The 24,099-nt window shown below is 40.7% G+C and overlaps 2 protein-coding genes across 2 annotated transcripts in view; one reads left to right on the forward strand and one right to left on the reverse strand.

The window, feature by feature from the left end:
• Positions 1 to 756: 756 nt before the first annotated feature.
• LOC131706906 (scavenger receptor cysteine-rich type 1 protein M130-like) lies at positions 757 to 2,651 on the reverse strand. The gene is made up of 4 exons (XM_059008852.1): positions 2,417 to 2,651; positions 1,761 to 2,105; positions 1,271 to 1,342; positions 757 to 941 (listed from the first exon to the last, which is right to left on the reverse strand). The coding sequence occupies exons 1-4, from the start codon at positions 2,649 to 2,651 to the stop codon at positions 757 to 759; spliced, it is 837 nt and encodes a 278-aa protein (XP_058864835.1).
• Positions 2,652 to 10,972: 8,321 nt separating this feature from the next.
• The window catches only part of LOC117433878 (antigen WC1.1-like), a 31,181-nt gene continuing 18,054 nt past the window's right edge, over positions 10,973 to 24,099 (forward strand). Inside the window, exons 1-3 of the mRNA XM_059008853.1 lie at positions 10,973 to 11,030; positions 16,285 to 16,599; positions 21,055 to 21,366. Of these exons, the coding sequence (XP_058864836.1) occupies positions 10,973 to 11,030; positions 16,285 to 16,599; positions 21,055 to 21,366 (685 nt within the window). The remainder of the gene's footprint in view (positions 11,031 to 16,284; positions 16,600 to 21,054; positions 21,367 to 24,099) is intronic.

The raw sequence follows: 24,099 nt of genomic DNA on the forward strand, positions 1-24,099 counted from the left end.
GTTGTCTGGAAAGCACTGCAGATTTAAAATGCCGGTGTAGGGCATTACTGAATACATCCTAGAACAGCGCACTAGGACCTGAGTGTGTCACCGTCCTGAGCTTGCGTCTCTTTAAAGGGATTTGTTCCCTACCTCTCCTCAGCATCCTGTTGTGCTGCAGCTGCCCGGCTAACAGGACCAACACCACAAAGAGCAGAGCTCCCAGCACGATGCAGGCTATCACTGTGATGGTCATGTCTCTCTGTGGCTGCAGCCTGGATGGAGAGGCTTCTGTTGGAGAGGAAGACAGACAGACACTTCTGTAAACAGTTGGGTACTGTACTGTAAATGAAGCAAAACAGCTGTATTCACATTGCTTACATAGGAAAGCCCTAACTGAGGCCTCCCTTCTTTTATCCACATGACTCCCAAATTTAGAACTCTACACAATAAGAAACATTTCCCTCTAAAGCTGTGCTTTTGTGTTTATGTGTATAAGAGAGTAGTGTCTGTGAAGTTTAAAAGGTGCTGCTTTTACCTGTTTTTATTGGAGAGCTGATAGTAGTTGGAACACCTGTAAAACAAAATGAAATGACTGTTAATATTTCCAATGTAAGCAAGTACTCCCTGCAAAACACAACAGAGGATCTCCCCTGCTCAGATAACCCCCTCTCTCACCTGCACAGGTAACCCATGTGTCCTCTTTGTGGTCACAGTCATTGTGTCTCAGTGGAGAGTGCCGGCAGTCCCACAGGTGCATCTCGCTGCCCCTGCAGTTCACCTCGTCCAGCCAGATGGTGCCGTTCCCTTGTCCAAACGTAGCCTCACCCCCCCCCCTGTGCTCTCTGCTGACCCACAGCCTAGTTGTCTGCAGACCACCTGGGCGTCCTTCAGGTCCCAGGAGTCATCGCAGACTGTCCCCCAGGGACTTGAGCTTCCAGCTAGCCTCAGCTCTGCTGGCTCTGGAATAAAACAGCAGGGCTTACTGAATCAGTTCAGCCCAGAGGCTGCTGTGTGAGTAGTAGAGAGAGGCTTTATTTCCCTTTCTGGAAAAAAATCTAGGTAACCAGTCTCAGAGATCAGAGGCAATCACAATTCAGTGTTGAATTATTAATTTAAAAAGACTCTATTATTGGAAACTATAAGAACTGCTCATTAAAATTAGTTTACAGCAAAAATTTAAAGGCCAAACATTGATAATATTGTATAAAATGTCAATACATATCACTGTAAGGTCATGCTTTTGCAATTGTATGCATTATATTTTAGACGTTATTAAATAAAAAATAACCTGTGCAGTGCTCTTGAGTGAGGTCTTCAGAACATGACTTGGGTATGCTGGTGACAGGTGGCTTCTCTTTCACTGTTAAAAACAAAGAACAATCAAGTGTTTTCAGTGTTTGGAAAAAATGTACATTGCATTCACACTCTGCTCAAGCATGCTCCTGCTTTGTGTCTCGTTTGTTTGAGCTGAAACAAGAAATGGTGAATGCAAAGTATTCTGAAGATATTGCTGTAGGGATGTCCATAAGGCCTGGGCATATTTCTATTGGGATCTGTTGAGTTTCATCTCCTCTCTATTCTAAAGAGGCTCTGCTTTTCTGTACTTTGACACATCCCTGCTTAGAAAGGACAGTACCTCCAGTAACACAGCTACCATGTTGTGTAACTTGCTAGGGGCAGCGTGTCCTTGTTATCTCAGGAGGAGGATTCAAACCTGTGGTCTTTAACTGCTGAGCCATCAGGTGACCAGCAGAGGAACAACAGAGGGAGATCTTTACCTGTGCACTCAATCGCAGCCACCTCATAGTTAAAGCAATTTGTCTGACCCCAGGGTAAGGATGGACACTGCCACAGTGTAGAGTCGTGTCTTCGGCAGTTCACTCCATCAAGCCATTTGTAATCAGAACTGGATTTTGCATTTCTAATGGCAGCACTTTCTTCACAGTTCAGCTGCTGACATATCACTGAAGCTGTAATCTGTGTCATTCTGTTGCCGCAGACACTACGCCAGGTGCCATTGTAGAGAACCTCTATTGGTCCAGAGCAGCCTTCAGCCAGTCTAAGATCCTTGAACTCAAAATCCTTGATGTCAAAACAACATACAATCATGAAAGAAAACTGCACTGCAATGAATGACACTCAGAACTATCCTGATTACAATACTTCTGCAAGGCAATATTAAAAAGCTTTTTATATAAAACGTTTTAATACAATCGACTAGAAATTGGAGAGGTGGTATAAATGGTTTGAAATCTTCATGTATTACAGGATCACCAGTAATCTGCCCTGCTTACTGAGCTCCTCCTCTCAGTTTAAATAAGTTGTATGTAGTAATTGATATTGCCTTGGTTTCCACAATTATTATATTAATGGCTAATATAGAGATGACTCACTTTCCACTGGTTAGGCATGGTGAGTTATTGCAGTCCTGTACCTGAACACACGACTCCCGCGTCCTCCTTGTGTCTGCAGTTGTGTTGTCCCCACCCTCCTGAGGCACACTCCCACAGAGTCGATTCGTTCCCCTGACAGCGCAGCTCGTCCAGCCAGATGGATCCGGTCCCCTGGTCGAAGGAGGCTGACACTGACGCGTTGAGTGCCGTCCCACACTGGAGCTGCTTACACACCACCTCAGCATCTGCCAGGTCCCAGGAGTCATCGCAGACCATCCCCTAGGAGCCGTTGTGATAAACCTCCACCCTCCCAGCGCAGGCACCTCCTCCCTCAACCAGCCTGAGGGCCGTGTGATCTAGGGGGAAAGAATCAGAGTCAGTGACCAATAATCAATTCAATAATAGTGTGTCATCATACTGACTGAATACCACGTGATCTAGAGGGACAGAATCAGTGATCAATAATGAATCAGAAGCATTAAGATCAACCCCTTTCAGCATTCAGGCTTGTTTCCAAAGAAGTTCTTGTGAGAGGTTTTAAGTAGTCTAGCTATAAAAGGGCTTATTATAAAAGCTGAAACATACATGAGAAGTGTCCTTGTATTACAGGATGGACACCCCAATACATATGGGGATATTTTATTTATGAGATCATGTTTTTGAAATGCACTCACTGGAGCACAGCACAGCCGCACCGTTACTGGTATTGCAGCTGACTTGCTGTGGAAGGCTGCAGTTTATCAGATGGGACTCGTCCCCGGTGCAGCGAATGCCTGTCAGGCACACATCACTGTGCCCTGTCCCGTATCGAGAGGAGTTAGAGACTGCTGTGTTTAGAAACAAACAACGATGCAGAAAGTTATCAGCAGTAACATTAGATTCTTACCATATTTTAAATGCTGAAAACAAAACTATGGCTGGAGAAATAAAAGTATATTGGGAAATATTCATATTTATATTTGGGGACATTTTAAAAATAATATAATGTGACTTTAAAAAAAGAAAATAGAATCAATGAAGTAAAGATTATTTCATCTTCCCTCGTATTGCTGATTTGAGAGAAATCAAACATTAATGCCAGCAGAAATATCTCTTTACACAACCTCGCCTACCTGATGTTTTGTGTTTATATATTCACACTCCATTAACAAACATTTCCTCTGTCATTTTATAAACGGGTCCAGCAGCTGGTAACTTTATACATTTTCTGATTACTTTATACATTTACCCATGTACGTGGTTATTTGATAAATAAAGTATCATGTTAAAAAAATGACATATAGATCTGATAGACCCATCAGCTCCAAGGCTGTGTTTTTCGAAGACAGTATAATGTTTAAATAACTTTTTGTTAAATCATTTAAATATTTCCTGTACATTTTCAATATTACATTGATGATTAAGAACCCTGCCACAGCTCTCTGCTAGAAATAAACCCAACATCTGCACCTGGGTGAATAAAACCAGCAGCACTGAGATCACTGATATACAAGCACACAAGATTACACTGCATCCTAATGGGCAGTTCTACCCACCAAGTCACTCAGTCCCTGGACCACTGAACCGGACTCCCTGTCTCAGAATAAATAACCGACTTCATTAAAAAACTATAAAGAAATAACAGCGTGGAACTTACTGGCTGGTGAGTGCAGAAGCAGGACAGTGAGACAGAAGATGGGCATGCAGCTCTCCATTGTTATCAGGACAGATGAACCCTCCTCTGAGTGAAGTCAACACCTGTGCTTACCCCCCTGAGCCAACACAGCAACTGAGAGGGTGCTCAACGCCCCACAACACCAGCAGAAACACAGCCCCCCCCCCCCACCCCACCAATCACACTCAGCATGGCCTTTTTGAGACAGAAAACAGGAAGATTTCAAACAGGTGTGTTGACAAATCAGAGGGCTCTTTTCAGTTCTATCCATATATATCGCTAATACATCACTGTTTCCTCCCAGACGGCCCAGCATTGATGAAACACACGATACGGAGGAAAGGGGGAGAGATCTGAAAGTTAGAAAAAGAAAAAAAACACATTTTTCTAAATTTGTGTTTATGAAAAGCTTGAGAAAGCTGTGTGCAGAGTGCAAGGAACTTAGTAGTTATCTCTGAACTCTGGGTCCAGACCCCAGCCAGGCTTCACTCTGCCTAAAGGCCTGGGTTTCGATACTCTTGCATTAATTGCGCATCTCTTCTGGGATGTCTTCTGTTTTTGTGTGATTGAAACCTAGGATTTCCAGAGCAGTGCTAAGTTTATGAAGCCGTTGTAATACCCAATTCTGTATCCCTACTTCTCTATGCCCTGTCTGTCACACAGCAGAGCCTTGTCTGTACAGGGCCGGGGCGGGATCAAAAGCTGTATTGCATTTGCAGACATGCCTGTACTGTAGGATGCTTTCAACATGTAAGATACACACCAGGTTATATAGGCCAAACGTAAAACCAATGAAATCAGTTTGTTCTTTCTTAAAGGGCCAGTGGCCTAACCCTGTGAATTCTAATAAAACTGTCCCACTGGCATTTCCGCCCTACAATACACACTTCGGACTCCATTGTTTACCAGCACTGTAGATGAACCTGAAAGTGTGATGTACTGCACCTGCCAGCAGGGGGGGTGCTGCATCACTATTCCATACAAACAAGCTCACAAGTCAATTAATTCGAAGACATTCTTGTAATAAGTGTTAGTGTGCTGCTGTGCTATTTCTTTAACTGAAATATTTTGGGTTTTTGAATTCCAATTGTGTTGCTGGACAACACTGTAAATAAAATAGAGGTACAAACCCCCTTTTCTGCCATGTATGGGCAGGATAGGGTTACTATAAGGTCAGTTGAATCAAACAGCTTTGAAATAATGGCAAAACTGAGGTCTAGTAGCCCCCAAACCGTTCTGAAGTCAAATATGAGCGTAGTTATTATGCTCATAAAGCTAAGGGGGACCCTCACATTGGTTTCTTTGACCCACTCCTATTGGATGAGTACCTCTTTGATAATGCACATTTTAAACATTTTGGAGAAAAGGTGATTTTATAAATGTCCCCTCCCTGCTGACATTAAGATGGCCTGAGCAGTAGGTCTGAGCTGTGGAGAGCCCATCCCCTTTGTATAATGGGGGGAGCAGTGGTAGCCAGAAAGGTATCCTCCCTTAGTGGAGCGCAGTTGGCTGCAGAACTCCAGGCGACTGCCCCTGTTGGTGGAAATGGGGGGTGAGGCTGGGGTCAGGACTGGTGGTAAGTATAGAGGCAGGTATGTTGTTTGGAGGAAATAATGAAGGTACAAGCCCCTTTCACACTAACACTCCTACCCGGGTACAAACCTGGGTTCTGGCTACCCGGGTCACAATACCACGTACCCTGAGTCGGCAGCGACCCACCTCAGGATGTGGGTCAACACACTTTGACCCGGACTGAGCGAGACAAAATGCATGATGGCTGTTCGTAAGCCAACGAAGCAACAAACAGTCACGCCTGCATGAAGGTTTCACTTCCAGAAGCAACATTTCTGTTTATTCTGTTGTGCAATATTTTTGTTGATTGAGACACCCCATGAGCCAGATTGCAGCAGGGATGAACATTTGGGCCGACGAGTCAATCCAGAGAAGCTTGGATGGAAGCTGCTTCTTGGGCATTGCGCGCGTGCATTTACTTGCTTCTGTCACCCAGGTCGACCCTGCTTCTACAAAACCCAGTGTGAAATCACGTAGCCCACCCGCGTGACACCAGGTCACAACCCGGACAAAGCATGCCAGTGTGAAAGAGGCTTTAATGTACTAGGGGAACAGCGATTGCAGACATTAATTTAACATACAACTATGTATAAAACATGAAAGTAAGCTTTTTTTTTTCTTTAAAGAAAAATAGTTATACGCAAATAACTTTAAATAGCACCAGCCAACACAGCAGAATTTTATACTTCGCCATTCAATTCTGAGGTTCTGTAAGTCCCCTCTCTTTAGATCTTGTCACTACAGATTGGGAGCTTACAGCTCTCATCTTCACACCAGCGCGAGACCAAGAGCTGCGCCGACTCTGTGGTTTGTACAGAATCTGATAAACAAGCAGCTGTGTGACGTGAAGCTGTGGTCGTCTGTGTGCTGAAGCTGCTGATAACTGCTGCACAGGGTAACAGCACAGGGAGACAGTGTAATGAGAGTATTAGTGCTTGACAAGATGCAGAGAGCTGAGAATGGGATCTTTTAGTTCTCATGAAGGTACAGCGCTGGGTGATGTATATGGAGTGCTTTAATGCTCATTAAGATCCTGTAGAGCCTTATACAAATATTATAATAGGAATCATTAAACTATGAATGAAAAGCAATGGGGAACAGTATTTTCAAAGGTAACAAGCTACATCTCAATTTCTCAATGGCAAATTTACTATGTATAATATTAACTACCATACATACAGTAATGTTCCAAAAACCAATGCATTTACCAGTGGTATACTGTGCCATTATAACATTGCTTTGGCAAACCAAGCTCTCTGATTGGCTGAAAGGCCTCTGTACAACTCTGCTAACAATGCAGAGCTGAGGAGGCGGGTCCGAAGGGGGGCTTAACCTATAAGAAGATCAAAGTGAGTCTGTTAGCAACTGTGAAAAGTGTAGCACCGCCATCTGGCTTTCTCACTGCTGGTATTGTAGGCTTTAATAGTATTAGTTATACTGCCCCACTTCTATACGAATTCCTAATCCGTACATAACACAGAATACCTACTGAGTACAGGATCTGTAAATGCTGCCAAAACCACACTGTGTGTCAGAATAGGGCTCTAACCACAGCCAACTGTTCGGAAGGCATCGACTTGAAACAGAAACAGTGGCATGTAGGTATCGATAGATTATTCATTCGATGTTGATTCTCATTACACTGTGCACTTGTAGTGGAGCATTTGCTATGTAGGGGAGTTAAGTTTCAGTCTTTAAATGTATTATTTGCATATGTGGCCCATTGCTGACAAGACTGAAGAAAGAAACGGCTGCAGCTGAGAGCACTTGCCAGAGGAAGCAGGAAAAACCTTCTTTACGTTTATTTTACATTTGTAAAAAAAAAAAAAAAGTCAGAAAAATGAGGGAAACGTTCTTTCAACCTGCTTTTTTGTTTTTTTACGACGATTAAGTAGGCTTTAATAAAAATACATCTAGATTTTAAATGTTACTTAATAAAAATAAGGGTGATGTTAATCTTGTTTAAGAAGATATTTATAAAAATATGAAAATGCGATTTTTTTTGTTACACAGATTAATATCAGCCCCTGTGGTATCACACCTGCCCTGCTTTCCTTCACTTTCTCTGTCTCTCACTCCTGATATATTGAGATGTTGTGGTACTTCGCTTTGCAAAGCTTTTGAAGTCAAAATTCTTGCATGCTTGCAACCCTAACCTCGTTCACATCTAGGTTATTTTAGACGAGACCCACCACGGTGATGAGTTCGGAGATTGTTTGCGGAATAAATACTTCATTCAAACATTATTTTTGTATAATTTTTAAAATGAACCCTTGACATCCCTTTCAGTCATTTCTGGATGTTTGCATTGTTTAGACTTTGAAATATTCTTAAAGGACTCGGATGTACCGGTAAGGTCTTAAAGGAACTGGATGTGAGGAAACTAAACAAACAAAATATGGCAAGTTAGAAGGAAAGAAAAAAAAAAGATAAAGCTGCAGAATTTTTAAAAACTATTGATTTGTAGTGGAACATATTCAGTAAAGCAAAAACTGAAAGTGATGCTTCAGTAAAGGCAAGTTATGTTGTATTGGAGTTTATTGCGCAATCGTCAAAGCCTTTTTCGGAGGGTGCTTTTGTAAAAGACCGCGGGCCCAATATTGATCAAAGGGCAAGGCACTAAAATGAAGGCACAGGTTGTTACAGACTACCCATGTGACCCGCATTTCCCAGGTCAGAACCGCAGACCCAGACCCGCGACAGTCATTCACACTTCTGTGTAAGATCACTGTTTGGGTGAGGCAAAAAAATTGAACTTTGTCATTATCAACATGTGATTGTATGTACATTTTATTCATTGATGGGTTCTTAATTTGCCTAAGGGGTGATAAGTGGGAGCAAACAGGCACAATCAGACTTGTGTAATGTGATTCATGGGAGCCTGCAGAGTCTGCTGAATCTGTAGCAGCTGCGGCCTCCAGACTCAGGGGTTTCAATGTCAGCATTTTTACCTGATTCCTTTTTTCATCTTTCCTTTCCATTTATTACAATGAAAATACTGTCACAAGAAATGGACTGTCAGTCAGTAATCTGGAACGCGGGAATACCTGTCCATGCCTGAATTCCGAGATCACTTTTTCCTTCAAAAGGCTTCACTGGACTTGCCTGACCTCAGCACCATGTTACTGGATCCTCAGCTGATGCACTATCCTTGCACTACTGCACTACAATTAGGTCATTGTAGATACAAATGCTCTTAATCCTAAATTGTTTCTTCTTATCTCATAGTGCATTCTAGTTGTATTTGCACTTACTGTAAGCTACACTGAATTTAAATATTGTATTAGCACTGTAACCTTGATTTGCCAAATAAACTAATAATAATAATAATAATAATAATAATAATAATAATAATAATAATAATAATAATAATAATAATAATAATAATAATAATACCTCTGGTACTTTATGTATTTTCTATTTACTGCTTTGTAATCAGTGATTTTTTAATTTTTTTCATTTCTCTATACAGGCAAAAATATAAACGCATTAGAGCCCTTCCAAGCACCACGTGATGTGGATGTGACAGACGCCTCTGTGAGAGATGCCATTTCAGAGGAGGAAGGCTGATAATTCTACCAGCAGTAAACTGAACAAAGAGATTCTGCAGTGAAAAAGCTTTTACTGCTTGAGCCACTAGGGGACATGCTGCTCCTCATTAAAAAGTTTGTTTCGTGCCATGCAGGCTTCTGAATAGCAGGCTGTGGTTAGAGCCCTATTCTGACACACAGTGTGGTTTTGACAGCATTTACAGATCCTGTGCTTAGTAGGTATTCTGTGTTATGTACGGATTAGGAATTCGTATAGAAGTGGGGCAGTATAACTAATACTATTAAAGCCTACAATACCAGCAGTGAGAAAACCAGAGGGCCCCGCTACACTTTTCACAGTTGTTAACAGACTCACTTCGAAATTCTTATAGGTTAAACGCCCCTTCGGACCCGCCTCCTCTGGATTGTTAGGAGAATTGTACAGGCCTTTCAGCCAATCAGAGAGCTTGGCTTGCCAAAGCAATATTATAATGGCACAGTATATCACTGGTAAATGCATTGGTTTTTTGGAACATTACTGTATGTATGATAGTTAATATTATACATGGAAAATGTCCCATTGGGAAATTGAGGTGTAGCTTGTTACCACTGAAAATACAGTTCACTATTGCTTTTCATTGATAGTTTAATGATTCCTATTATAATATTTGTATGACGCTCTACAGGATTTTAATGAGCATTAAAGCACTCCATGTACATCACCCAGCGCTGTACCTTCATGAGAACTAAAAGATCCCATTCTCAGCTCTCTGCATCTTGTCAATCACTAATACTCTCATTACACTGTCTCCCTGTGCTGTTACTCTGTGCAGCAGTTATCAGCAGCTTCAGCACACAGACGACCACAGCTTCACGTCACACAGCTGCTTGTGAAGAAGAGCTCCCAATCTGTAGTGATAAGATCTAAGGAGAGGGGACTTGCAGAACCTCAGAATTGCCTGCCTTTATACTTCACACCTGTTCTTACCCAAGATTTACCCCCATTTCTGCCAAATAGGAGCAGTCACCATGGGGTAGACCAGATCAGATAAGTAATTTTTCACAATTATTGCAATGTTAGCCTTGTTGCCAAAGAAGTAACAGAAACTACTGCCTATATAACCTGGTGTGTATCTTACATGTTGAAAGCATCCTACAGGACAGGCATGTCTGCAAATGCAATACAGCTTTTGATCCCGCCCCGGCCCTGTACAGACAAGGCTCTGCTGTGTGACGGACAGGGCATAGAGAAGTAGGGATACAGAATTGGGTATTACAACGGCTTCATAAACTTAGCACTGCTCTGGAAATCCTAGCTTTCAATCACACAAAAACAGAAGACATCCCAGAAGAGATATGCAATGCAAGAGTATCGAAACCCAGGCCTTTAGGCAGAGTGAAGCCTGGCTGGGGTCTGAACCCAGAGCTCAGAGATAACTACTAAGTTCCTTGCTCTCTGCACCCAGCTTTCTCCAGCTTTTCATAAACACAAATTTACAAAAATATGTTTTTTTTTCTTTTTCTATCTTTCAGAGCTCTCCCCCTTTCCTCCATATCGTGTGTTTCATCACCTCTGGGCGGTCTGGGAGGAAACAGTGATGTATTAGTGATATATATGGATAGAACTGAAAAGAGCCCTCTGATTTGTCAACACACCTGTTTGAAATCTTCCTGTTTTCTGTCTCAAAAAGGACATGCTGAGTGTGATTGGTGGGGTGGGGGGATTGTGTTTCTGCTGGTGTTATGGGGCGTTCAGCACCCTCTCAGTTGCTGTGTTGGCTCAAGGGGGTGAGCACAGGTCTTGACTTCGCTCAGAGGAGGGTTCATCTGTCCTGATAACAATGGAGAGCTGCATGCCCATCTTCTGTCTCACTGTCCTGCTTCTGCACTCACCAGCCAGTAAGTTCCACGCTGTTATTTCTTTATAGTTTTTTAATGAAGTCGGTTATTTATTCTGAGACAGGGAGTCCGGTTCAGTGGTCCAGGGACTGAGTGACTTGGTGGGTAGAACTGCCCATTAGGATGCAGTGTAATCTTGTGTGCTTGTATATCAGTGATCTCAGTGCTGCTGGTTTTATTCACCCAGGTGCAGATGTTGGGTTCATTTCTAGCAGAGAGCTGTGGCAGGGTTCTTAATCATCAATGTAATATTGGAAATGTACAGGAAATATTTAAATGATTTAACAAAAAGTTATTTAAACATTATACTGTCTTCGAAAAACACAGCCTTGGAGCTGATGGGTCTATCAGATCTATATGTCATTTTTTAACATGATACTTTATTTATCAAATAACCACGTCCATGGGTAAATGTATGAAGTAATCAGAAAATGTATAAAGTTACCGGCTGATGGACCCGTTTATAAAATGACAGAGGAAATGTTGGTTAATAGAGTGTAAATATATAAAGATAAAACGTCAGGTAGGCGAGGTTGTGTAAAGAGATATTTCTGCTCGGATTAAGGTTTGATTTCTCTCAAATCAGCAATACGAGGGAAGATGAAATAATCTTTACTTCATTGATTCTATTTTCTTTTTTTTAAATCACATTATAGTGTTTTTAAAATGTCTCCAAATATCAATATGAATATTTCCCAATATACTTTTATTTTTCCAGCCATAGTTTTGTTTTCAGCATTTAAAATATGGTAAGAATCTAATGTTACTGCTGATAACTTTCTGCATCGTTGTTTGTTTCTACACACAGCAGCTCCTTTCTACCTGAACAATATGCTTAGTATAAGGTACTGTTTAATCGAAACTAATAATAATAATAATAATAATAATAATAATAATAATAATAATAATAATAATAATAGCAGATAAATCTATAATAATCTCTGTTGACTTCACAAATACATAACTTCACATAATTAAAACTAAAATAAATTAATTAATTAAAAAAAAGAAAAAAAAGCCCTAGTTGAAAATCGCTTGCACGTCCAGGTGTCTTTGTTAATCGAGCTGGAAGAATGCATTCTATTTTAATCGTAACTGCACGATTTTGTATTTGTAATATGTGAAGTCAACCTTATTCAATCATTTACAGATGAAATCTGTTTTGCATCTGTAAAACGTGCATTTATATTATGAGAGACGGAGATTATTATACAGGTATATTTATCTGCTATTATTATTATTATTATTATTATTATTATTATTATTATTATTATTATTATTATTATTATTATTATTATTAGTTGTGATTAAGCAGTACTTATACTAAACAGTTCCCTGATTATTATACAGGTATATTTATTTGCTATTATTATTATTATTATTATTATTATTATTATTATTATTATTATTATTATTATTATTATTATTATTATTATTTAACATTTGTACATATAATATATACAGATATAAAAACAGAAAACAGAATCTTTGCTTTTGCTTCAGGTTCATTTCTTATACTGGTATATCTACATTAAAACATTGTGTGAAATGCTACCCAGGTACAGCTGAATTTAGGCTTCACGACTGACTTGAAGAAATTGTGACTGGCTAATCTGACTCGGTGATAGAAATACAATTTAGCAAGATTTTCAACTGACTTTTACAACTTAAAAAAATAATAACAGCACAACACATATGAATGTATTATGAATTATTATAATTATTTTTTTAATTGTGTCAGCATAGTTACTGGCAAAGTCAAACCAGACATAACCTTATAGGTCTACTGTAAGTTTTAATGTTTTTTATTTTTTTTCTTAATTCATTCTATTATTATTATTATTATTATTATTATTATTATTATTATTATTATTATTATTATTTCATGTTATGCTACATTGTGTTTCCTTGCTGGCCCTGGGTGTGTCAGGGTATTACAGTGCAAATGCATTTAGGGGCAATAGGAAAAGTAAAATAGCGCAGTTTATTTTGAATGTTTATTTTCATAAGAAAAGCAAAACAGTGAAAAAGGCTTTTTTTGCTGCCCTTCATTCAAACAATGTCTGAAGAAGAAAATAAATCCTACAGTTGGAATATTCCAGTATTGAAATAAAATAAAGAACTATACTATATCTATGAACACTAACAATTTATATTTCAGCTAAATATCTTTATATGAAATGTGTTTCATACAACAAGCAGTCAGTCAGCAATGGAGCATTTGTAAAACATATTACAGAGATCCATCCACAGCTATTAAACACTCAATAGTGCTGAATTAAGAAATACAATAAATAAATAAATAAATAAATGAGGATCCTTTCTATTAGAACTCTTTGTTTGGACTGAAGACATTGATAAAGACTTCTAGTCGAAACGTTTCTTATTGAATTCTAGTTTCTTTCAGTATTGCTTTGTTACAGAATGCGTCGCATCATATAGTGCAGGGGCTCTCAAACCCGCTCCTCGGGACCCCAGTGTCTTCTGGTCTTCCTTCCGAGCTCTCAGTTACTTAGCTAAACCCTCAATTGAACTAATAATTCACTTAATGAGGCCTTTTTAATTGAATTAAGCGTTTGTAGTTAAGTAATTGAGAGCTCAGTTGGAATGAAAACCAGAAGACACATGGGGTCCAGAGGACCGGGTTTGAGAAGCCCTGCAAGAGTGTCTAGAGAAACCTGTCTAACCCGGCATCGCATAGGACCAGAAAAGTGTGCTGCCCAATACAGTGTGCTGCTTGATAGAGGGAGCTGCTGTGAAATGTAGTAATGTACCTGAAAAAGGTATAAATGACAAACTAAGTTAACACTTTGAAAATCTGTGGGATTATACCCTGAAATTCTAACTTTACAAAATTACTTTTATATCATGCAGTAGTTGGTAAACCAGGTAAACTTATTTTTCTGGGACCCTAAAAAATGATGCCAATACAGAATGCTAGTGTGTAGATGGGCAGCATTAGACAGGGTTTGCTGTGTGCTTGGTTATTGCCTCCTAAATAATTAAAATGCAAAAAAAAGTTTCAAAAAAATAATCAATGTATTTTGTTCCCCTTGTATAGTGTTCTGGTTGTGTTCCGTTCCACTTGTATAGTGTTCTGGTTGTGTTCCGTTCCACTTGTATAGTGTTCTGGTTGTGTTCCGTTCCACTTGTATAGTGTTCTGGTTGTGTTCCGTTCCACTTGTATAGTGTTCTGGTTGTGTTCCGTTCCCCTTGTATAGTGTTCTGGTTGTGTTCCGTTCCCCTTGTATAGTGTTCTGGTTGTGTTCCGTTCCACTTGTATAGTGTTCTGGTTGTGTTCCGTTCCACTTGTATAGTGTTCTGGTTGTGTTTCGTTCCACTTGTATAGTGTTCTGGATGTGTTCCGTTCCACTTGTATAGTGTCTGGTTGTGTTCCATTCCACTTGTATAGTGTTCTGGTTGTGTTCCGTTCCACTTGTATAGTGTTCTGGTTGTGTTCCGTTCCACTTGTATAGTGTTCTGGTTGTGTTCCGTTCCCCTTGTATAGTGTTCTGGTTGTGTTCCGTTCCACTTGTATAGTGTTCTGGTTGTGTTCCGTTCCACTTGTATAGTGTTTTGGTTGTGTTCCGTTCCACTTGTACAGTGCTCTGGTTGTGTTCCGTTCCACTTGTATAGTGTTCTGGTTGTGTTCCGTTCCACTTGTATAGTGTTCTGGTTGTGTTTCGTTCCACTTGTATAGTGTTCTGGTTGTGTTCCGTTCCACTTGTATAGTGTTCTGGTTGTGTTCCGTTCCCCTTGTATAGTGTTCTGGTTGTGTTCCGTTCCCCTTGTATAGTGTTCTGGTTGTGTTCCGTTCCACTTGTATAGTGTTCTGGTTGTGTTCCGTTCCACTTGTATAGTGTTCTGGTTGTGTTCCGTTCCACTTGTATAGTGTTCTGGTTGTGTTCCGTTCCACTTGTACAGTGCTCTGGTTGGATTCCGTTCCACTTGTATAATGTTCTGGTTGTGTTCCGTTCCCCTTGTATAGTGTTGTGGTTGGGTTCCGTTCCACTTGTATAGTGTTCTGGTTGTGTTCCGTGTTGTTCGGTGCTGTTCCTAATAACTGCACACTCGGGTGGGCTGTGAGGCACGAGGAGTGGCTTATTGCTGTTATAACATGACTCTCGTGTTTATTCTATAAAAAGAAAACTAAAAGAAACTCTTGATTTGAAACTTGAAATCTAAATGTATTCCATGTATCCTTAACATTGTCGGGAAGAACTTGATACTCCTGCATTGTGAATATATGTGTGGAGAAGATCATTTATGTGTTTATTATAGTGTTGTTTGAATGTATTAAGAAATGAATAAATAAAGCTGCTGACTTGCATGTTGTACACAGATGGGTATAGAAAGTTGATGTCTGGTATTTCTGTTTCCATTACTCAGTAATTGCGCTCTGCACTTTACATTGTGTAGCATTCAAAAGCAATGCCGTAGGATGTTACTCATTCTACACAATACTGCTCACTGCATTTTGTAATGCACACTGCTGTGTAATTCTAATTACATGATGCTTAATAAATAGTTTTGAAAAAATCCCATACATTTGATAAAAATTAGAAATACGTTGATGTAATAACATCGCTGTTCTGGGCATTGTAGAGCTTCTTGAACCATTGCTGCCTTTTATTCTGTCATTCACTTTGCTTCTTTGGACCAAAAGTAACACCTCTGTGCCATTAAGCACTACAGTGTCCTCAGAAACAGCCCTTATTGCTGTATTATTGATGCTAAACTCCTGGGCGGAACATTAACTAGGTATCTACAAAGAGCCTCCCAAATATTCTGAACAGGCTTCTAAATATACAAATAAAACTACTAGAACAAACAGAACCATAATTATGAGTTCCAAATATGAAGCATCAAATACATGTCAGTTACATTTCCTACAATAGTAAGCTTGTATTTGAACAATTATATATGATGTATGCATGCTTATCAGGGTTGTGCTACGTTTCTGGAAAAATTTAATATTTCTCAGGTACTTTACCTGCTGTAGTGTTATCTCAGAGACTTGGTGGAAACCCTTCTTAGCACACGCCTTATGCAGCGTGTGAACATCATGAAAACATTTCTATACATGAAATATATATAGAGGAGTTTTACTGCTGATGTTTACTTGGGAAGCTCTGTGATCTGGAGAATAATACAACTCCATGCAGTGTAAACAGTGTGTGATTATAAACTCGTGTTCTCTTGTGGCAGGGCCTGTGCAGACTCCCTTCTCTGATTCCCTTTTCTCTTTTTAAAGGCGGTGGTGATCTGAAGCTGTTGAATGGAAGCAGTCCCTGTGCTGGGAGAGTGGAGATTCTTCATGAGGGACAGTGGGGGACAGTTTGTAGTTTTGGCTGGGATATAGAGGATGCAGGAGTTGTGTGTAAACAGCTGGGCTGTGGATCTGCTGTATCAACACAAAATGCTCACTTCGGAGCCGGTTCTGGAACCATCTGGCTGGCGCTTGTTTCCTGCAGCGGCTCTGAATCTGCCCTGCGGGACTGTGGGTCATTGGGGTGGGGTGAGACCTCTAGCTGCACACACGCCTTGGACGCTGGAGTGATCTGTTCAGGTAAGAGACACACATTCCATCACAGAAACACTTACTCAATATACAGGGTTCAGACAAACAGGACCACCTGCCCTCTGTAGCACTCCTCCAATGTGCAGCTCATCACACTGATTTATGTGTCATGCAAATGAGATCCCAGACACATATTCAATAATACATAAAAGCATCTTCATGGGCAAGACATTAAATATGACAGACTAGAGACATGCTCGGTTGGCAGGTGCTTCTGTAATTAAAACAATCAACACAGATTACTGCTATTTCTGCCATTGTCTTCATCTCGGACACTGCGTATTTAAGATTAATTTCCTTCCAATATTTTTTATTTTTTTTTTGGAAAACATTGTGATCCAGTTTACAAATGTGTTGCACTTTGTGTGGATGTATTACAGGTTTTGAGATACATTTGTAATCTATCAATTTAGAAATCATTGGATTGTAGCTATACTTAAAGGGTAAGTATCTTCAGGTTAAGTTTCTAGTCTTCCTTTGATTGACAGCCCCCTTCCCTTTGTATGATGCTTGCAATCATTCCGAGTCGTTCTCTTTGCAATCAGGAAACTCAAATACTACGATTATACAGTATAAATATGTGTGTAAACACCAGACTCTCTTGACTTTTCATCAGAATGATTATTTTCATCAGTAATTCTGTGACACTGTGAAGTGTCCCCTGTTTCACAATATTAATGTAAACTATGAATGTATGTGTTGTGTGTTTGTGGTGATGGGCTGGCAGGGATTGGGTTACCTTTTCCTATCCTTGCATGGAAATTGTCTCCCTAGTCAGGGCTGGATTAATGCGTAGGCAAAGTAGAGCTTTACTCACTGACACTGGCACTGTTTCAACACAGTCATTTCTTTTCTTGTCAGTGTAGGCAGGGCAGTCTCACTTGTGTTGCGTGCAAAATCACCACCTCGCTTGATTTTGATGACGTTATAGATGATTTTGTGTCTTAAAAAGCAGAAAAGAAGCCACTTTAAAGTGTATTTGGTGCTGCGGTGCCGATGCGGGGTCCAGAATAGTCCTGTACTGGAGTTATAAAACACATCTAGCAAGCCAGGCCATGTAAACAAAGCAACCACTTCTACAGTAAAGCACGTATCAGCAGTGCAGTGTTTCGTATGCTGTTGTGTTTTTTACATTAGTATTCACTTGTTTTAGTAATTGTGTTCCCAAGTCTCTATGTTTGTGTGTGTGGTCTGTTTCCTGTCAGAATCTGCGTTTGCCTGGGAGAGGCGGGGGCTCAGGATATCAAATTTGCTTTCAGTATGTTTAATCGAAACCAAACTTTGTCGTGGACCTGTGTTTCAGTTTTGGAACTTGTACATGTTAAAAAATAGAAGTGTCACATTTTTAATGGGACGACAACGTGGATTAAAGCTGTCTACGGTCCCTGGTTCACATTCGACCTGGTGTCTCTTTTTGTTCAATACATTGGGAAACGTGGTTATCAAGCTCCTCTACAGGATTAGAAGTAAGCTTCAGGGTTTATTTTTAAATGTATTTAGCACACTGTCTTCACTGGGACTGTTTCTGTCAGGTTCACTCAGTCGTTCAGTTTAGAACATTACGTGAAAGTTTCTTCAAAATGAATTCATCATAATACAGCATAATTCACAGATTCGGATCAAAACCATGAATGCTATCCTAAACCCTTGTGAGAAGAAAAGTTTGCTCTGCAAATTAAAAAAAATTGTAAAATAATACTTGGTAAACCAGCCGTGCGTTCAATAGCAGAGTGCTCTCACGTGGCTTCCTGTAACCTATGTTAGCAGTTATTGGACGGTCTGTTAGGAGCGAGCCGTTTCACAATAGCAGCCAATACATCGCGGTGCATTAAAACAGTTGCTTTAAGCGAGTTTTGCCATTTTTGTGTGTGTGTATATATATATATATATATTTAAATGTAATTACAACTACTGTATTTTTATAATGCAATGATTTCCATTACACGAGAGTAGATGTTAAAACTTCATGCTGATTTGAACTCGGCTCTCGCCAAAATAAGCACCAACTAAGACGTAGCTTTACAGTAAACTAATGTGATCCATCTGTGTCTCCATCAATTTACGTTTCCTTCCATATGATGATGTAGATATCCTTCTGTCTGGTGTTGATGGCTGAAGTGTAATGCTGGCTCCAGGGATCAGCTTATTGCCTCCCTAGCGCATCAGCACACACAACGGCTGCGATGCTGGCTCTGGGGATCAACCACAGTGCGGCCTCCCCAGCACATCAGCATGACAACCGTCTGGATTGAGCTAAGTAGGGTACATCTCTGAGGTCTTCAAGTGGGCACCTTCCATCCTCTGTGTTTCGTTGACTAGCCCACGACACCTCAAGAGGGCTAGACAGTGATTCTGGCATCCCAGCATCACCCCCCTCTGTCCCCCCACTCAACTCAGCCCAGCTTACTTACCCGTACATCAGCGTTTCTTTCTTTCTATTGTGCTTGAGATCCCCAGCCAGAATCTTTCCGTCTCAACCACAGCCAGTTGCTGCTCCTCTCTGCTGCTTCAGATAAGTTCTTCACTGTGCGACGCAACTCTTGGCCACTGAATCCGACGTCTCTGAGAAACCGGGTTGTAGAGTGTGCCACAAATCCTCGACAACCCACCTCCACTGGGTAAACCCAGACTCTCCATCCTCGCTGTTCCACTTCAGTGGCTAGTTGAGCATACCGCAGTTTCTTCCTCTCATATGCCTCATCTACAGCATCCTCCCATGGCACTGTTAACTCTACCAGGTGAACAAGGCGTGCTGATCCAGACCACAAGACAATATCTGGTCGAAGGTTAGTGGTGGCAATCTCAGGAGGAAAAATAAGCCCTTGACCAACATCTACCAGCATTTTCCAGTCTCTAGCAGCTTCCAGTTGTCTTGGGCAAGGATTGGTTTTGACACCTTTTCTTGGTGGTAGCACTCCTGGACGGAGGAATGTTGTCTTTTGTGTGTAATGCTTTAATGGAACAGGTGGCAACTTATTGGTCATGTTACGCTTGTATTCCAATGCTAAGGCTAAACATCGCAGCACCTGGTCATGGCACCAAGTAAACCGTCCTTGGCTAAGAGCCACCTTACATCCTGTCAAAATGTGCCTTAATGTTGCAGGTGATGAACACAAAGGACATGAGGGATCCTCTCCTACCCAGAGGTTTAGGTTCTGTGGTGATGGGAGAACATCATATGTTGACCTGATGAGGAAACTGATCCTGCTCTGTTCCACTGACCATAGGTCTTGCCAGCCAATCTTGCGTTGTTCCACACTCTCCCATCTCATCCATTCTCCCTGCTTGGCCTGGAAATGGCCTTTATACACCTCATCCTCTCCTCCTGCTTTTGCACCTTATTGACTACCAGCTTCCTCTGTTGAGCTGGGGCTGCCTTGTGCCATGTAGGAGGAGCTGAACGGAGACCAAGACCCCCTCTTCCATGCTGAACTTGCCCCATGATATCACCAATTCGAAGGGCAGCCTTTGCATCTTCCACAGCTTTCTTTGCCGCCCACTTTCTTCCAGTTTTCAACACAGGTGCTGCCTCCCTTACGCATTTGTCGCATGACTCTACTAATGTCATTTCCAGTCTGACCTTGGCGCACTTAAACTCCTCGGTTAGAGCAGAGACTGGTAGCTGCAGTATTCTTTTACCATAAAGTCCCACTCTGCTGAGGCAGCGTGGAACTCCCAACCATTTCCTGATGTATGAACTGATTAAAGCTTCCAGCTTCTCTATGTTGTCAAAGAAACCTCGTACACAGTCAGTGGCCACAGCAACTTCGGCAGTAGACCAAACTGAAAGCACCAGAGTTTTAGTTTGCCTGGTAAAGCGCTGCTGTCTATGCTAACCCTTCCACTGCTTTTTGTCTAAGACTTTTCACTGGCTTCTCAGACACTGTTGGTATTGCCTCACCATTAATGTAGAACATTTTATCTACTACTTTACCTTTAATTATAGAGATGCTCCTTGATTTAGTGGGCTTGAATTGCATTCATGCCCATTCAATGTTATTGGTTAATTTGCCCAATAATCGATTAGTGCAGGCTACTGTTGTAGTCATGGTTGTCATGTCATCCATGTATGCTCGAATTGGTGGTAGTCGCATTCCAGAAGCCAAGCGCTCTCCTCCTACTACCCATTTTGATGCCCTAATGATTACTTCCATTGCCATGGTAAAAGCCATACTCAACTACTGAAATAGTGAAACTAACTACTACAAATTAAGAAATTAAGTGAATAATAGACACATAAATACATTAGGAAACAAGTACCAAAAACCTGATACTTCTGCAATTATGCTTGTCTATTTAACAAGTTTTACATGATGGAATCACAAACAGGCTTCACATTTATTGCATGCAAAATTATCTTCACCATAGATTTAAATCTGCAAACCATTTACAGGTTGTTGCTTTGGCACCAGAGTCTAAATATCTGCAGTTTTATGATTCCAGGTCAAGGAGTGCGGCTCAGTGGTGGCAGCGATCTCTGCTCTGGGAGAGTTGAAGTACTGCGTGGGAGCGCCTGGAACACGGTCTGTGATGCTGGCTTTGACCGGCAGGATGCAGAGGTTGTCTGTCGGCGGCTGCAGTGTGGAATTCCTCTAGAGGTGCTGGGAGCTGCTCGTTTCGGTAAGGGGCAGGGTCCGGTCTGGTCAGAGGAGATCCAGTGCAGTGGAAATGAGTCCGGGCTCCATGGCTGCCCCACCTCATCCAGGGAGCAGCCAAGCTGCACACATGCAAACGATGTGGGCCTTGTCTGTGTTGGTGAGTACAAGGAGGGCAAATATAGATGAACAGCCTGTTAACAATGCAAACAAATAACACTACCCTCACTTCTATGTTTCTCTGTTAGGTCTTTCCAGCAAACATCAAAAATGTTCTAATAGATATTTGATTTAAGAGTGCTGGGCATGGGGAGCAGGGAGGGTTCCGGGGTGGACCCAGGGGAGCTATGGGTCGAAGCGGGCCCTCCTGGATCCAGGACCCCAGCGACCCTGTGTTTGAATCCATGGGGGCACTTACCTGCAACTACAGCTAAAATCATTGTAAATAAATGCCTGGGCGGCGTTGCAGCGTCACATCTTGAGTACCTCTCCATCTGTCACGTGACGACTTGACACCCACATCCTCTTTCACAGTTATGAAAACCCATTATCTTGTGAAGGGCATCTCTACAGTGAATAAAGCTAAAAATACTGTAGTCCAGAAGACAAACGTTTCACTTAAGAAAATGAAAAACACATCTTGTATAAATTGTTTGTATACTGAGCTAATTCTGTATTTTTATTCAGTTGAGAAACCAGTCTTGTAAATTACTGATTTTTAAATAAAGATACACTGAACATGTGACTCAAGGATCGGATTAGTAAAACAGATTTCCAATGATCAGGAATCAAGAACTAATGTATTACCTGATAGTGCTTTACAACTAGCAAGACCCAGCAGGTGTGAATATTCTCAAACTTTGTGAAGCAATGAAAGGGTTTCAGGACACTCTGTGGTGCTTTGGTGTTTATCACCACGCTGTCTCTTGTGCAGCACTGCTGCACTCTGCAATATCTTTTTCACATAGTCATGTTTGCTTTTACATATAACAGAGGAATCAGAAACGGTAGATACTGTTGTTTTTGTTCCAGTAACACTATATGACTGAAATAAAGTTAGTGGTAACACCATTAAATAACACTCTTAGAGCTTAGCCTCAGAATTAAATCTTGGGGTCTGTAGTTAAAGGGTACAGCTATAGGTATATATGCACTGCAAAGGTAATAGGCTCTCAGTTACTTAACTAAACCTTTAATTGATCTAATAATTGACCTAATGAGGCCTTTTTAATTGTGTTCAGTTCTTAAACACCTGGAGATTTCAAGTTAACTTAAATTCTGCAACTTTTTAGGAGCTGAGAACAATTAAAAAGGTCTAATTAAGCAAATTATAAGTTGAGTTAAGCGTTTGTAGTTAAGTAATTGAGAGCTCAGTTGGAATGAAAACCAGAAGACACATGGGGTCCAGAGGACCGGGTTTGAGAAGCCCTGCAAGAGTGTCTAGAGAAACCTGTCTAACCCGGCATCGCATAGGACCAGAAAAGTGTGCTGCCCAATACAGTGTGCTGCTTGATAGAGGGAGCTGCTGTGAAATGTAGTAATGTACCTGAAAAAGGTATAAATGACAAACTAATTTAACACTTTGAAAATCTGTAGGAGTTCTGTTGACGTAGGACTATACCCTGAAATTCTAACTTTACAAAATTACTTTTATATCATGCAGTAGTTGCTAAACCAGGTAAATCTCTTTTTCTGGGACCCTAAAAAATGATGCCGATACAGAATGCTGGTGTGTAGAGGGACAACATTAGACAGGGTTTACTGTGTATTTGGTTATTGCCTCCTAAATAATTAAAATGCAATAAAAAGTTTTAAAAAAATAATCAATGTATTTTTTTCCACTTGTATAGTCTTCTGGTTGTATTCCATGTGCTTTGGTATGATAGCATACCCATTTTATAATCTGATCTTCATATATACTGTGTGCTGTTCCTAATAACTGCACACTTGGGTGGACTGAGAGGCACGAGGAGTGTTCCGTTCCACTTGTATAGTGTTCTGGTTGTGTTCCGTTCCACTTGTGTAGTGTTCTGGTTGTGTTCCGTTCCACTTGTATAGTGTTCTGGTTGTGTTCCATTCCACTTGTATAGTGTTCTGGTTGGGTTCTGTTCCACTTGTATAGTGTTCTAGTTGTGTTCCGTTCCACTTGTATAGTGTTCTGGTTGTGTTCCATTCCACTTGTATAGTGTTCTGGTTGGGTTCCGTTCCACTTGTATAGTGTTCTGGTTGTGTTCCGTGTTGTTTGGTGCTGTTACTAATAACTGCACACTTGGGTGGGCTGTGAGGCACGAGGAGTGGCTTATTGCTGTTATAACATGACTCTCGTGTTTATTCTATAAAAAGAAAACTAAAAGAAACTCTCAATTTGAAACTTGAAATCTAAATGTATTCCATGTATCCTTAACATTGTCGGGAATAACTTGATACTCCTGCATTGTGAATATATGTGTGGAGAAGATCATTTATGTGTTTATTATAGTGTTGTTTGAATGTATTAAGAAATGAATAAATAAAGCTGCTGACTTGCATGTTGTACACAGATGGGTATGGAAAGTTGATGTCTGGTATTTCTGTTTCCATTACTCAGTAATTGCGCTCTGCACTTTACATTGTGTAGCATTCAAAAGCAATGCCGTAGGATGTTACTCATTCTACACAATACTGCTCACTGCATTTTGTAATGCACACTGCTGTGTAATTCTAATGACATAATGTTCCTGTTAGTGTTTGAATAATAAATAGTTTTGAAAATATCTCATACGGTTGATAAAAATTAGAAATATGTTGATGTAAAAACATCACTGTTCTGGGCATTGTAGAGCTTCTTGTACCATTGCTGCCTTTTATTCTGTCATTCACTTTGCTTCTTTGGACCAAGAGTAACACCTCCATG

Source organism: Acipenser ruthenus, chromosome 38 (genome assembly GCF_902713425.1).
Source record: "Acipenser ruthenus chromosome 38, fAciRut3.2 maternal haplotype, whole genome shotgun sequence".
Classification (NCBI taxonomy): domain Eukaryota; kingdom Metazoa; phylum Chordata; class Actinopteri; order Acipenseriformes; family Acipenseridae; genus Acipenser; species Acipenser ruthenus.